The sequence below is a fragment of the Diplotaxodon limnothrissa genome, linkage group LG15 (assembly GCF_057381915.1).
Source record: "Diplotaxodon limnothrissa isolate DT_005_m linkage group LG15, D_limnothrissa_male_GT1.1, whole genome shotgun sequence".
In the NCBI taxonomy this organism is placed as follows: Eukaryota; Metazoa; Chordata; class Actinopteri; order Cichliformes; family Cichlidae; genus Diplotaxodon; species Diplotaxodon limnothrissa.
Window position 1 is genome coordinate 8,040,396 of NC_140610.1, and position 14,500 is coordinate 8,054,895.

At 40.6% G+C, this 14,500-nt stretch overlaps 1 protein-coding gene across 2 annotated transcripts; it reads left to right on the top strand.

Annotated features, from left to right (window-relative positions):
• The first annotated feature begins 1,959 nt into the window (after window positions 1-1,959).
• On the top strand, window positions 1,960-14,299 carry fez2b (fasciculation and elongation protein zeta 2b). 2 transcript variants are annotated; one of them, XM_085371876.1, is made up of 10 exons: window positions 1,960-2,341; window positions 5,839-5,947; window positions 6,150-6,266; window positions 7,241-7,382; window positions 9,200-9,327; window positions 9,746-9,895; window positions 10,113-10,193; window positions 10,671-10,746; window positions 11,040-11,105; window positions 11,767-14,299. In XM_085371876.1, exons 1-10 carry the CDS (start codon window positions 2,037-2,039, stop codon window positions 11,781-11,783), a joined length of 1,191 nt encoding a protein of 396 aa, XP_085228002.1. In that variant the 5' UTR covers window positions 1,960-2,036; the 3' UTR covers window positions 11,784-14,299. The 2 variants fall into 2 exon arrangements, with proteins under 2 accessions (XP_085228002.1, XP_085228003.1); XM_085371877.1 differs by lacking the exon at window positions 10,113-10,193.
• Window positions 14,300-14,500: the final 201 nt, after the last annotated feature.

Below are 14,500 nucleotides of genomic sequence, written 5' to 3' on the forward strand. Positions count from 1 at the left end.
ACGCCTTCACTCTTAAAATTTGTTGTGTATAATGAAAAAAGAGCTTCTCCATACTTGCTTCATTTCAATTGCTAAATAGTTCTGTGTCAATGTGTGGTTTAACATAGTCCTGCTGAATTAATCAAGGTGCGCTGCTCCCATTACCTGTGCATATCATTAAGTATTTGTGGTGCCTTTGCCAAGGTCCCATCCTATGTGCATTGAAGCAGCCTCTCCTCTTTTTACACCCTCATACCGAGACTCCATGACATTACTGACCTCTAGTGTGACGAGTCATAAGCAGATTTATTTCACTGTTATCAAATTCAAAGTGAGCATGCATTAAAAAAGGCAATACTTGTGTTTCTTCATTTTCTTTGTACTATCAGATCAATAATTTCAATTCTGTACCAATCAATTCAACCATTACTTTTTCTATGGCTATAGTTTACAAAGCATTCCAACTTTTTGGAAACAGGATTGTATTTTATTTGTCTTCAGTGATTTCTGAAAGGTCATGAAAGAATGTTTGGAGTCAGACCTTCTGGGAGGAGGCTACCTTTGATATCAACATGAGGAGACAATAGAATAATTAGAATAATTTAAGTTAGGTGTTGTTGGCCATTTCAATACAAAGATGGCTATTTTGAGTAGTAATAAGTACACGTGGAGTGGGCTCAAACTACAATATTTTATGTGAGCCCACAGTGCTCAACATTTAAGTGCAAGTCCAAGTGAAATTATTATTTTAAACTAAAAGCAATATGAAAACTATTGGCATAGCTGCTGAAATTCAAAAAAGGGGGAAAAAAAGGAACAGGTCACAATGACTGACAATAAACACCGGTTATGAAAAGGGGAAGATCTCGTTAAATACATTTTCATTAAATAAATTGTGATCATTTTGTTAAATTGTACTTTGACTTTTTTGGCAATATTGTGTTAGAGACTTTCATGCTAATAAAGCACCTTTGAATTGGAATTTGAAATATCGGGTCTATATTGAGACATGCAATTCTTTCATGATTACGGAAGCTTGTTTTCACCTTAGCAAAAAGTAAAAAAATAAAAATAGATACATAAATACAATTGCCATGCAGAGCTAAGTTGAAATGCCACATTATTGTCTCTCAATTTTGAGTTACCTATGTCAGAATGTCCAAATTTCGAGATACAAACGCAAACCCAAAATATTGACTTTCAAACTGCATTTGTTTTATTCTTTTCTTTTTTTCAGAGGCGGAAAAAGGCTTCCATATATAATACCTGAATATTTACAGTTAGGAGCTTAAAAAAACTGGATCCTTTGGCCCTTTTCGCCCCCTGCTGGTTAATTTCGAACTACAAATGGCATTTGTCCCACAATAACAGGCGAGAAAGTAGTCATTGACATGACATTTACTTGTTTACATGTCATTTACTCAGATTTTAAAAAATACATTGGGTTTTAACAAGATATATATATATATATGATGATATATATGATATGTTTTGTGCAGATGGATGAAAGATTATCGGGGTTGCTAAAATGATTTGATGATTATGTCGTCGGAGTACTGGCCATAGTAAAGACTCCAATGATCACATGCCAAAAAGTGATCTGTTATAAATGACTTCTTGTCCAGTAATCTGTCAAACATATTCTCATGAGATCATTCCTGTCACAAGGTAAAAGCTGCAATTAGTTTTTGTAGATACAAAGATTCTTTATTGCCATGCAGTCACAGAACGAACTTGTGTGGTAATTCTCAGCCTAAAAGCAGACGGTATTTAAAACAACAGGGTAACAGTACATACAAACAAGATATAACTCAAGAAAACAACATAGAAACACCGGGAACCTAATTTTTCGACACATGGATCACTTTTTGGCACGACACCTGCCGTGTTTGTTTTGCTCCATGGAAAAGGGGAGGGACGTCGCCGCGACGTCACGCGGCTCGGTCCGCCCACCCCGCTTCTCCTCTGTGTCTCCTTCTCGCAGTCTGGTCGAGAGTCTAAGCCGAAAGCAGAGAGAACATCGACGGTTCTAACTGAACCGAGAATCCACGGCAGTCATGGCGGCGCCGTTAGCCCACTTTGATGAGGACTGGCAGGACTTTAACGAATTCAAGCCGTCCTCGGACGTGGTCGACCCACTAGACAAGCTGAACTCAAACGTGGGTGATTCGTCGGGCCTAGACGATTTCTCGGATCTGGACAACAGTTTCTCTGGGGAGATCTGCAGCTTCAAGTCGATGGAGGACCTTGTCCACGACTTCGACGAGAAGCTCACAGTGTGTTTCCGAAACTACAACACTACGACGGAAAACATAGCTCCCATTAAACCTATCACCGAGGATAATTACTTGAAAGACGACGAGTGAGTGTGATTTTTTTTTTTATCGCCAGTTTTCTTAACGCTAACTTTTAATCTCCCGGCTAGTTAACCACTTTAGCCTCTCCAGGCTAACCTTACATTGGCACTATGGGAATCTTAGCTAGCTTCAATCAGTGCTATGCAATATTTAGCCAGAATACACTTACGATAACACATAACTGAACGTGTTAAACCCATTATCTGTCACAGCTTGACTCGTTAAGTTGGTCTTTAAGAAGGAATAGCATTTTACAAGCAACAAATACAAAAAAATTTTGCTATCTAAAGAAGGAATCAAGAGCTATTTATGTGTGGAGGACGTGTTGATGCCACGTTAACAGTGCTGGTTTTCATGCTGGACTGCTTGATGTTGGCCATAAAACTAGTGATCCTTAAATTGTACATTTGGGAATAACTGAATAGTTGTTGACCCCTGTGCAAATACTCTGTCTCCTCCTGTTTTCAAATTGCCTTTCTCACACGACACAAAAGAGTTTCTGCTTTTGGCTTTCATGATGTTTCCTCTTTCTGGATACAGAGACAAGTATTCATAGATTTTATTGCTACCCTGATGTCAGCCTCCTTCACTTATGGTGGCTTATCAGTATTTATTTATTATATATTATCTGCTGTGCCACATGCACCTTGCACTAGATTAATGTTTAAAAACAGTGGGATGGGCAACAAAAAGAAGAAAATCCACAAAATGTCATGGTAAATGAAATAACTGGGTATGAAATAAGAATTTATCAAAACCTTCTATTGACTTCAACATCTGGTCTCACCGTGGACTACATAGCCAGGTGTGAAATTGCCTTAAGCCTGCATTCTTTCTAATGGGAGCAGACAGAAAGACAGGAAAAACCATCCCACTTCTAACTGCAGTACTTTTTGTACCTGAGTAAATATTTCCCTCATTTGCTGGATAGATACCTTCTTGTATTGTCTTGTATAGTGGTCATTTTTATAATTGTATGGTTCTGTTTAGGCTGAAATAGCTTATGCATAAGCCACATGATTCTGGAGCATCTGTCTTGTGTTTGACGATTGCTGTTTGGGTGTGCTTAATATCCCTAGATTGTCACTGATGGTTCCAAAATTCTAAACTTTAAAGGAGGATTCAAAATGGGTGTCCAGGAACCCAAGTGGGTGATGTCAAGGTCACTCGGTGGTTTTTATCAGTAAAATGTTTTCTATTTATTTATTTATTATAAATTCCACATGGAGGTACTTAGTTTATGTTGTATCTCACAGGCACACACACATTTACATGAAAACCTTCTATTAATTCAAAGCGGCAAGTCACATCAGCCCTGCAGCCAGTGTAGTTGTCACTTTAACTACTAAGCTGTCTTGACTGCATGAGTCACTCTCCTCCTCCCTTTTGTAACTAATATTTCAACACTGTGGCACTGTAAGACGCAAGCACACGATGCGGGGAAGCTTTCCTACTGCTGACATGAACAGAACAGAGGTTAGCCATGGATTTCTGCTTTTATAGAGGAATTATAGCGGAACACAGGATAAATTGATAACACACAAACATAAGTGTACTTATCATGTCTTTTTTTAGACACACAAAATAGTAGCACACAGTTAAGGCTGTAAAGGTTGCCGTACCCTTGTGATCAACTTGTCCAAAAGTTACTTGGAGTGAGACGTACCCACTAAGAAGTTTTAAAATTGGATTTGCAGGTTGTACAGGTCCCCCTCCTTATAATTAGAGGCATCAGAGTTTGCTTTTTCTCAGGAAACAGTGGTGGATGTGTGACCCATTCAGAACAACTTTCCTAAGATTCAAAAGCCTCCATAAACCTTTTCTAACAGTTTTTGACACAGACAGAGGGTCCAGAGGATTGTGCGTAGATTTATACAAAACTCTGCTTGAGCACCCAGTTTTGATTTTTATCCTTTTCTTTCTTTTTTTCCACTTCAGTGCAACACACAGACAGTTATGCACATCAGAGAGCTTGTCACAGCAAAAAGAAGTAGCAGTCTGTCTCACTTAATGATCAGTGGAATCCTGTGGGGAAGCTGGCATGACAGCGGAAAGAAAACATTTATGGTTGTTGTAGGTAAAGAAACAGGAAGCGGGGAACGTAATAATTGGACAGCAGCCTAGTCAAGCCTAAAGAGCAGTGCCAGACTCGGTGAGAGTCTTTTCTGGATGACTGCACTTTTGCGGGACGTGCCTAGACGCTTAACGAGTTCTCTGGCAAAACCATGCCTGAGACGAACTGCGGATAACAAATGTGTGTGTGCTTGAAACAAAGTGGGTAAAAAAAATTATGTATATTTGTACCCCTGCAAGCATATACGTATTCTTAAAGTAATCCGGACAAATTTCCTCAGCACTGAGGTAAAAACAAACCGATCGAAAATTTCAATTGAAATAACAACCAGGCTTGTTTTTAAAATGCAAATGCACTCGGTGAAACTGAAGCTAATGGTGCGTTTTGGCACACGCTCACGTGGCAGAGACGGCGTCAGTGCTCAAGGCACAAAAAATAGTTCCTTGCCAGCCTTTGCCCTATTTAGAACAACCCAACAGCCCCACGCTTCCCAAGCTGTGCATGAGCACTTCAGGGAGAAATGTGCATGTTATATAAACATTTGCCTGTGTGTGTCTGTGTGTTTGTGTTTCCGAGGATGAGCAAGAGGCTATGACAATGCAGAGCCATTGTGACACATGGGTTCACAGCATCCATCCTCTCTGTGCTCGCACATGCAGAGCCAAAAGAGGAGGGGAAAAAATGAACCTCATGCATGCACACTTGAGTTTAAACCCTGAGCTGATTTGATTTTCTGTCCTAGAGTTTAAAAAAAAACACGCAAAAGTACCCCATGGGGGACTAGATGAAAGTAGTTTCCCGCAGTAATTATATAATTGAACCTAACCTTTATCCATTTCACAAGAATCCTCCGAGCCTGCTGAGAGTCTGTTAACAAATATGTTTTTATGCATGATGCTGGATTTGTGTTTAACAGTAACTTGTCGTGTTGAACAGACTCCGTGCCACCATCTGTTCGTCTCTGCTAAGTTGTCTGCCAAACTCGAATGCTGCACAATATTGTAAACATTCAACAGACTGTTGGTGTCACTGTAAGGCCCCCCCCCCCCCCCCCCCCCCCCCACTCAGAAAGAGCTCTAATAGTAAAAATTCTGAAAATAATTGGAGAACCAATAGTTTAACCACTGGTTCGTCACATTTCAGCAGACCCTGGGCAAATGACGTGTTTGTTAGAGCTGTCGCATTTATCAGCGGCTTCGGTGTGATTCAGCAGCAAGAACATGTTGAAGTGGTGAGGGGGTGGTCAGAGAACAGGACACAAAAAGTGCCAAGTAATCATGTGTCATACTAAAAAGAGAAGGACGCTATCTGTCCTGTGTACAGATAAAACTACTTTTCACCCGTCCTTCTCTGTTTTGCTCACTACTTCTCTTTATTTCTCATAATACCCAATCCTAACTGCGTCACGGATGCTTGTCTTTGCTCCAGGGTGTGGAACGCTCTGACGGATAACTACGGCAATGTGATGCCGGTGGACTGGAAGACATCGCACACTCGCTCCTTACACCTGCCTTCCCTCAACCTCACCGAACACGAGGTACCGCAGAGGCAAACACGGTCCAATGTCATGTCCGATGTTTATAACACACAGTAGATATACATTTCTAAAAGTGAAGTGCACAGATCGGTAATCAGTTTGAACCCTCTGCCTTCAATCTACTTAACCACCTGTTTGTTGTCTCATCCAAGTTTCCTATCTGTCTCTCAATCTCTGCCCTCGCTTCTTTCCCCTGGGACAGAAGTTGGATAACCAATCTTTAGATCTGTCTGACGATGAGGAGCTGAGGGAGCAGATGGACATGCACTCAATCATCGTCTCGTGCATCAACGACGAGCCGCTTTTCACAGCTGAGCAGGTAAAACATTCACACCTGAGCACAGCAGTGTTGTGCTTTTGGCAGATGTTAAAGAAACTTTGGTGTGGATAATTGTGCCTCAGTAGAATTGACATATTTTGCATCTTATGAAGAGCAGAAAACACAGTCTATCTATCCAGCTTACAAAGATGCACTGAAATCCTCAACGCAGTCACATTTGGCTAAAGATGTGTTTCCAATAGATTCACTTAGCAATCATGGCTTTGGGACAATAATGTTCAAAAGACATGCTATCCTGTAGCTCAGGGTTTTTTTCGCATCCATCATGCAGGTACAATGGAGTGATAGACTTTATATTTTGCTCTCAAAAAGATGAATAAACAGCTTATTTGTGTACTAAGATGTCTTAACTCACAGAAATGTAACACCATTTCAAAGTGAAAGCATTGCCCTATGATTTTGATTTTGTTTGTTTTTCTTAGAGATGCACCAAATTCATATGAATAAGTAGGAGCACTTTTATTTCGCTGCAGAGATTTGGATATTGGCACCATAACATGGATGTCAAAGCAGCATTATTTTTACGTGACAGAGTAGGAAAAACGTTTTCGTCACTACAATAAAAAATCATCATGTCAATATAGATCAGAACAGTTGTTCCAATCGTTTTGGTCATGTAAACACACACTGGGTTCTGCTGCTTTTTCTTGAAATCACTCACCTTATCCCCATGATTGGGGACCGTAGGACTCTGATTTCAGCCTATGTTTACGTGAACTAGCAATAATGTTTTCTGTGAGGGAATGTATGAAGCCTTTAGCATGGTGCTAGTTGTAATAGGAGGTGAGGATAAATGTTTTTTCATTTTCAAAATGAATTATTTTTTAACACAATTTAGTGGACTACATGCTTAATTTAGACATTTTGTTTCTACCCCCATACCAATACCAGCGTTGGTATCGATACTATTGATATTTGGATTGATCCGCCCACCTCTGTTGTTTTTTGTACAGGTGATTGAGGAGATAGAGGAGATGATGCAGGAGTCTCCAGACCCAGAGGACGATGAGAGTCCTTCACAGTCCGACTTGTCCATGCTCTCTCAAGACCTCAATGCTCTAAAACGCTCCGGGTCCAACACCAGCTACGAGGACCGTGAGTATCACCGTGTACCACTAAATTGCAGCAACATAAAGCTTTAAAGGCAAAACGCTTTGATGGTGGCGTGCTCGTTCCTCATGTCTGCGCTGTCCAGTGCGTGAAGAAATGGTCAGGCACATGCACTCGTCTGATAACATTCTTACATAACGCGTAACAAATGCGGACAAACAGCAAGTGTGTTGCCCCAAAATGTTACATAATTACAAGCGTATATCTGCCTAATGCTCAACTGGGGTGGAATATGCATTTGTACACAGAAAGCCTTAAGGCCATTTTGTTTCAGGTATTTGCATCTGTTAACTGCAGATTCTAGTGGGTTTGGGTTTTTTCAAACACTGGAAACAAGGACTGTGAGTGTCACAATGTTTGTCTGCAGTATTTAAACATTTACTCTTATTTGAAGGAATAAAAATAAGTAAAGCTACACAACATGTTGCCAAAATACCTTCTTTCTTCATTTCTCGCATTAAATTTGTTTAAGACGTAAAAGGTTTTGTGTAGGTTGTATATTTGTCTGACTTAAAAACATTCAAGTGTAAATTCTGTGGGGGGGGGGTTTTTCCCCCAACAAACACTGTATAGACTTAAAACATGGCAATCCATAATCTATAATTTATTGTTACCCTCTGGAACTATGTGGAGGTGTATTATTTCATGGCCTTCAGGATCTTTTTTGCTGAAACCTTCGGGCAGTGGGCGTGTAGCCCCCAGCCAGTATCAGCATGAGGGCTGCGTAGGCAGGAGTCTATTAAAAAAAGAAATGTTGCGACCAGGTTACATCACTGTCTCATCCTCTGCTCTCTGTCTGTGTCGTGGAAATGAAAGCACCTCTATCGGTGCTTTCATTTGTGCTGACTTCCCCCATATTGGATCTCCTTCTTGGATCTCAACTTTTCCCAGCGAGACCTAGAAAGACATTCAAGAAAGAGACACGAAAACAGAGGATGCAAAGCTTCTTAATGAGAAGTAATCGATTCCACAACATCTGTGATAACTGGCGTCATTCTGTGCTACTTTTAGAAGTGCTGTATGTGTACGTCAGACCATCGGCACGTCCAGAAGCATCCTCGCTTCTCATCTTCTTAAGTCTGGATCTTAGTGGGTTGTAAGATGTCTTTTTTTTCAGTGAAAGACTGGGAGTCATTTCCATGTCATAAGAGAGAAAAAAAAGACACAAGGAAGCTTAAGTTAGCAACGCTACCCTCAAATTCAATTCAGTTAAGTTTTAGCACCAAATCACAACAATGGTTGCCTCAAGGTGCCTTTAAATTGTAACATTAACAACCCACAATAATAGAGAGACCTCCAACAATCAGATGACCCCCCTATGAGCAATCAATTGGTAACAGTGGGAAGGAAAGCTCCCATTAAACAAGGAAGAAACCTTGTTTAAAGAGGCCACACCTCCATATTTGTATGGAGGCATGGCCGTGTTTTTGTTTTTGTTTTGTTTTTTTGTGCGTTGAAACCTAACCTTTACCGAAACAATAGAAAAATAACAACATCTTCTCTGATTGACATTTGTTTTCACTAAAGCCGCGCTGTCTCTCTTTCTCTCAGCATTCGTGCTCTAGCTTGCTCAAACACTGCTGCATAATACACCTTTAAATGAATAATGCCTCTTTGTCTCCTTTTAAACTGGTACAGCAGATGCTTGTAACCTGGTTATTACACATGTGAATCTTGTAATAGCACTGAAGTAACTGATACAATGTAAGGATTTTGTAAACTGCTGTTCGTTGTGAACACCCGTCAACCCACGTACACCATCTTCACTCTCCTCCTTCCTCGTATGTTCACACGGTCCTCAGGGCTGCGTCAGATGTCCGTGTCGGAGCTGACTGAGACTCTGGAGGAAGTGGAGGCGGCCATTCGTCGCTACAGTGAGGAGCTGATCCAGGCTCTGGCTCTGCGAGATGAATTGGACTATGAAAAGGAGGTACTTTGATTTATTTAATTATTTTTTTAAATCCACAGCAAGGCAATGACGTTCAGGCAATGACAAATGGCGGCAAAAAAAATAATAGCCTGTCAGAAAAGCTCTGTAGTACTTTGAGGTAAATAAGCCTAATGTGAAAGGACAGTTAATCGATAACCTATTTGTTTTATAGCAGCAGCTCTCACAGTTTTCTACAAGCCTATGAACTGCTGGCAGCTTTATTTTTAGCCTGACTTGTCATTGTCACGATTCTGTCACACCGTTCTGTTTGTTTGTTTGTTTTTTTCTTTGAAGCATCCAAAAATAGATTTCTGGCATATTAATAATTATTTTAATGAGAATAGCAAAGGGTAGTGTGGTCACAATTAAACAGTTTTTTTTTTTTTAATTTTGTTTTGGTCTTTTTGCATGTATCCAGGTGAAGAACAGCTTCATCTCACTGCTCATTGAAGTGCAGAACAGACAGAAGGAGCACCGCGAGCTGCTGCGAAAGAAGAAGAAAATCCGGCACACGACTACGACAGGGCCCAACGGCCAGAGGACGGCCAGCACGCACATACCCGGCACGGTGAGTCACGTGGTCACGCTTGTGGAAGAAGACATGCGTGACTTTGATGAAAGTGTTTAAATTATGAGGAGAGATGCATAACCTGATAAACGGTCTGCATGTGTGAGAATCTTTCATCACAGCACCAAAGGTTCTGCCAGGCGCTCTCCTTCTCTTCGCACTGAAACCAAATCCTTCTCATCTCTCGCTTCTTCTATCTTCCTCTCGCTTCTTGTAGCTCCTCACTGTGGAGGGACTCTCCAATATCATTCAAAATGGCCTCCGTCAAACTTTTGGCAACACAGGAGGGGACAAACAGGTGCCCCTGCTCTTTCCTCTTTCCACTTCCACTGCAGATAAAATTCTCTGCTTCTTCTGTTTGTTTGTTTTTTGTCCTGCCGCCATATTTGCTTCCTTTTGTGCAGCTGCAAACACATGCTTGCCATCGTTTTAATCTGTCTTCTTCTTATTTATTTATTTTTTAATTATTCTTTTTTTCCTTCACTTTAGTCATTCTTATCTTTGTGTTTTGTCAAATGTTTTTCTTTTTTCCAGCATGTACGTCTCATTCATCTGATATTTTTATTTTATTTTTTTTACCCTCGCTTCAGTAAACATTTTCTCTGAGCGGCTGCTGAAAGGTTGCAACCAGCAGCCAAATATTTACCACATGTTCATGTGATCTGCATGGCGCTCACAGATATCATATTTTTATTTTTTTTATTTTGGCGTGAAGCATGACGGTAGCTTTTTGTAGCTGTGTCATTGTATTTGACATAATTGACTTTCTTTGCAGTACCTGACCACAGTGATCCCTTATGAGAAGAAAGCAGGCCCCCCGTCTGTAGAAGATCTCCAGATCCTCACAAAGAGTGAGTCGAAAGTCTTATCAGAGAAACGCAAATGTGTTGCATCATCATTTGGAGGGTGTTTGGATTCATATATGAAGTAAACAACAATTTACATTCGATGATTACAATTCAAACCTGTGTGAATTTTATCAGTTGGACAAACTTCTTTTCATCTGCACCAACCCAGATAAAATGACATTCAGTAAAATAATATTGTGTTACCAGGCTAACCCGGTGTTGCTGTTTGATTGGGGCTAACCTGTCAGTTTGTGTGGTTGTTTTCTAAATGTAAAAAGCTGCTGTCTTCATTCTAGTCCTCCATGCCATGAGGGATGACAGTGAGAAAGTACCTGCCCTCCTAACAGACTATATTCTCAAAGGTAAGCACTAAGACTTTATATCAAGTCTATAATTTGACTAAAACGGAGAAAAAAACAGTCCAAATTTTATATCTCTCTCACAATCAGGTGACTTTATTCAGACACCCACACTCTGTTTTGTAATAAAAGGGGGGAAACGCAGAGTTCCCTTCTTTGTTTTTAGGGAAGCTGAGAGTGCAGAAACGTAGGCCACTGTACAAAGGTTAATTAAAGGAGAAGAGAAATCGTTTCCTTGCCACCCTTCAGTGTTGACCTGTACTTCCTTTGTCTTTCACCTGTTCCGCGTTGTCCTTTGGGGGTAGCTCTGGTATGAGAGCAGTGGAAACTGAGGTTTGAGAGGTGACCACAGATCCAATTCTCTCTCTGTGCGCATTGGTGACCTTAGCTATGCCCAGAAGCAGCAGCCGTCCCCTCACTCCCTCCTCGCTACTGTGGTGCTTGTTTGCTGCACTACACTTCCTCTTAAAACACAAAAGCACACCCATATTTTGCCTTTACTGCGAGCTTGTAGTGGTACCTACCTGTTCATGTGTGCTTCTCACCTGTAATTACCATTTCCTCTTCACTCACTGGGTCCGTGCTGTAGTTGCTTTTGCCTAATGTGCAGCTCTCCTTTGTGCAAATAAAGTAAAGGGCATTTCTGCTCTTGTTCTCTCCACAGTCCTCTGTCCCACGTAAAGTCAAAGGCGACACTCCTGTTTCCAGAACCATCCACTGGACCATCAGAAGAGGGTTCTGGTAATCCAGGAAAAACCCACAAAGTGGCCCCCAGTTTCCACATCATAGACTTTCTTTCCTTGTGATACTTTTTTTTAAAAACTCTGTTGATCCTAGGATTTTAACTCTCCTTGACTCGTATATTCCAATGTAACTTTTAACTTTTTAATGCTTGAGTACTACATCTCTATGTATGTTCTGACTGCATGATAACTTGTCTATAGATGCCAGTAATCAGTATTAGTCTGAACACTTCACTTCCTGGTTTGTGCAGGGCTTTTTTTTTTTTTGAGTTGTGAACAGTCAGGAAAATAACAAAAGTTCAACCTGCGTGCAACGTCATCAAGCTTGTGTGAGGTGAAATTTGCATCTGTGTAGTTCATGCCTGACAGGAAAAACGAATCCGGGCAGAATCTGTGAATCTCAAAGTGCCGGGCAAGTCGTGTTATGAAGTGTTGTTTTGTTATTTCCTCGGTAGGAATCCATTGCATTAATGGCATTTGTTGATGGTTGCACATCATGACAGCGTCTTAAGGTTGAAAACTGCTTGGTGAGGATCAAGGAACAAACCCTTTAATTTAAAAATGCGAAACTGTAGGTAGTGATGTTGTTGCATGTTGCTTTAGGGTTTGCACTCGTTAGTAGCTGTTAGCTGAATGTTAAGATGAAATATTTTGTATATGATGAAAGAAATTGCACAGTTTGGGGAACTTTTTTTTTTTTAAATAGGGGAAAAAAAGTGGAAAGACTTAAAGTCGTAGCTGGATGAACAAATATGTAAAGCATATTTTTGGATAAGGGGGTGTTTTTAGTGAGATAAGGGACTTTGTAAACATTTTGTAAATCTAGTCTGTTGACCTCTGAGCCCTCAAGTAGTAACCTCCCCATTCCCACCAATGTCATCACTTCCCCACGAGGTGTCATTTCACGAGTCTGCAGATACCTCATGTGGTAAAGTTCAGCATTAGTGGCAACAAGTCTGTCTGATTGTATGTTAGCTTGGTGTTGTAGCTCAAATGAAGTCAGATTTGGTAAATAGTTAAGCATCTGTTATTAGTTGTGGCATTTTTAAACCAGTCTCTTACATCTTTAGCGGTTAAATTTTAGTGGTAGCACTTTACTCCGTCAGTGATCTGATCGTGTGCTGTCGTAGCACAGAGTACGTCTCAGTAGATTAGTGTGTGGTGAAGCAAAACTGCTGTGTAATGTCTTCGGCGGCTCTGGAGAACCTTTAACATGATGTCACCAAGGTTATTTCATCCCAGGCTTGAGAAAACCTTCAGGATCTGCACTAGGACTAAAAGTCTGGGCTTTCTTCCAAGTCTTTCTGGAAGTGCAATACTTACTGGCAGGAGTTGCCCCTCTAAAACCAACCGCGTCTTCAGCAAGTTGGCACGCTAACGTTCGAAACACCAGCCGCTACAGGTGCACCACACACTGTCAGATCAGGTCTAGCCTAGCTCTCAGGTACGATCATCAGTGTTAGTAGTTTAAATCATCCTCAGAAAGTTGCTGACATTCCTGAGTCGTCTTTTAGCAGCTAAACTTGGAGCTTGCTGCACTTCTATCTTAGAAATGTTCTCATGCATAGCAGCCACTCGGCTGAACCCGCTCAGAATCATGTAGTACGCTCTGCAGTCATAGCAGCAGCTGTAGCGCAGGTAACATCTGTAGAGGCTGCAGTAGCATCTGCTTGTTGTAGGGGTCTTCTTATAATAGCATAGCTGTGGTTAACACATCTGTCTTTTACTGGGTAATAATCGAACGCCTCGCTCTCGGAAAGGGGAGTGATGAAGATGATGAATGTCGGGGACCGCACAAACGGTTGCTTAAATGAATAGGGGGTCATTAATTTTGTAAAGGAAGTCAAAAGCTTGTAGTGCTGTGTTAAGACTATTTATATGTAACCTGTTTCTACTTTTGCCAGCTAAGAAAACATTCGCAACCAAGCATGTGCTGCATGCACTTTAGTGTTGCAAACACATTTCTTATGGTTAATGATTTGTCTGTTTAGGAGCATATGGATATTAGATTAAAGGGACAAGCAGAGTTTTTTTTTTTTTTATAGTTTTAACTCGTGGTAAGTAATCAGAAGTCCTAAAATCAGAGGCAGCGAAATACTTAAATCATATCTTGAAAGGTGTCTATTGATTTGTCATAATCTGGTTAGGAAAGTGCTTGAATTAAACTAGCTTTTAATGCCATCTGTGTAAATAAAACACTGATTTATAATGACATGGCAGTCAGCACAGAGGTCACTGAAAGATCTCGTCTCAGGCCAGAGCCTCTCATCCGGCCTGCTCAGCAGACATATCAGTTCAACTACCAATTGAAAGATTTATATTTATATATGTACAACAAGCAATGAAATAAGAGGCTGCCTTTGTAAATGCCTGAAAATCTTTGTACAGTTAACAAATAACTCATTTTTTTAATGCAATATAATTCCCAAGTTTGGGGTTTAATGTTTACTGTCTCATGTGGTACTGCAATATATTAATTTATTATGTAAATGTTTGTTTTGTAACCATATTATTGACTGTAATAGTACAAGTGTTTTGTGCCCTCATTGCATTGCAACCCATTTCAAAATAAAAACTAGAGTTACCTCCTCATGCTTGTTTTCCCTGTTAATTTGCAGGTTAGGTCTGTGCATGTCCAACCTTGACCTTTCAGAT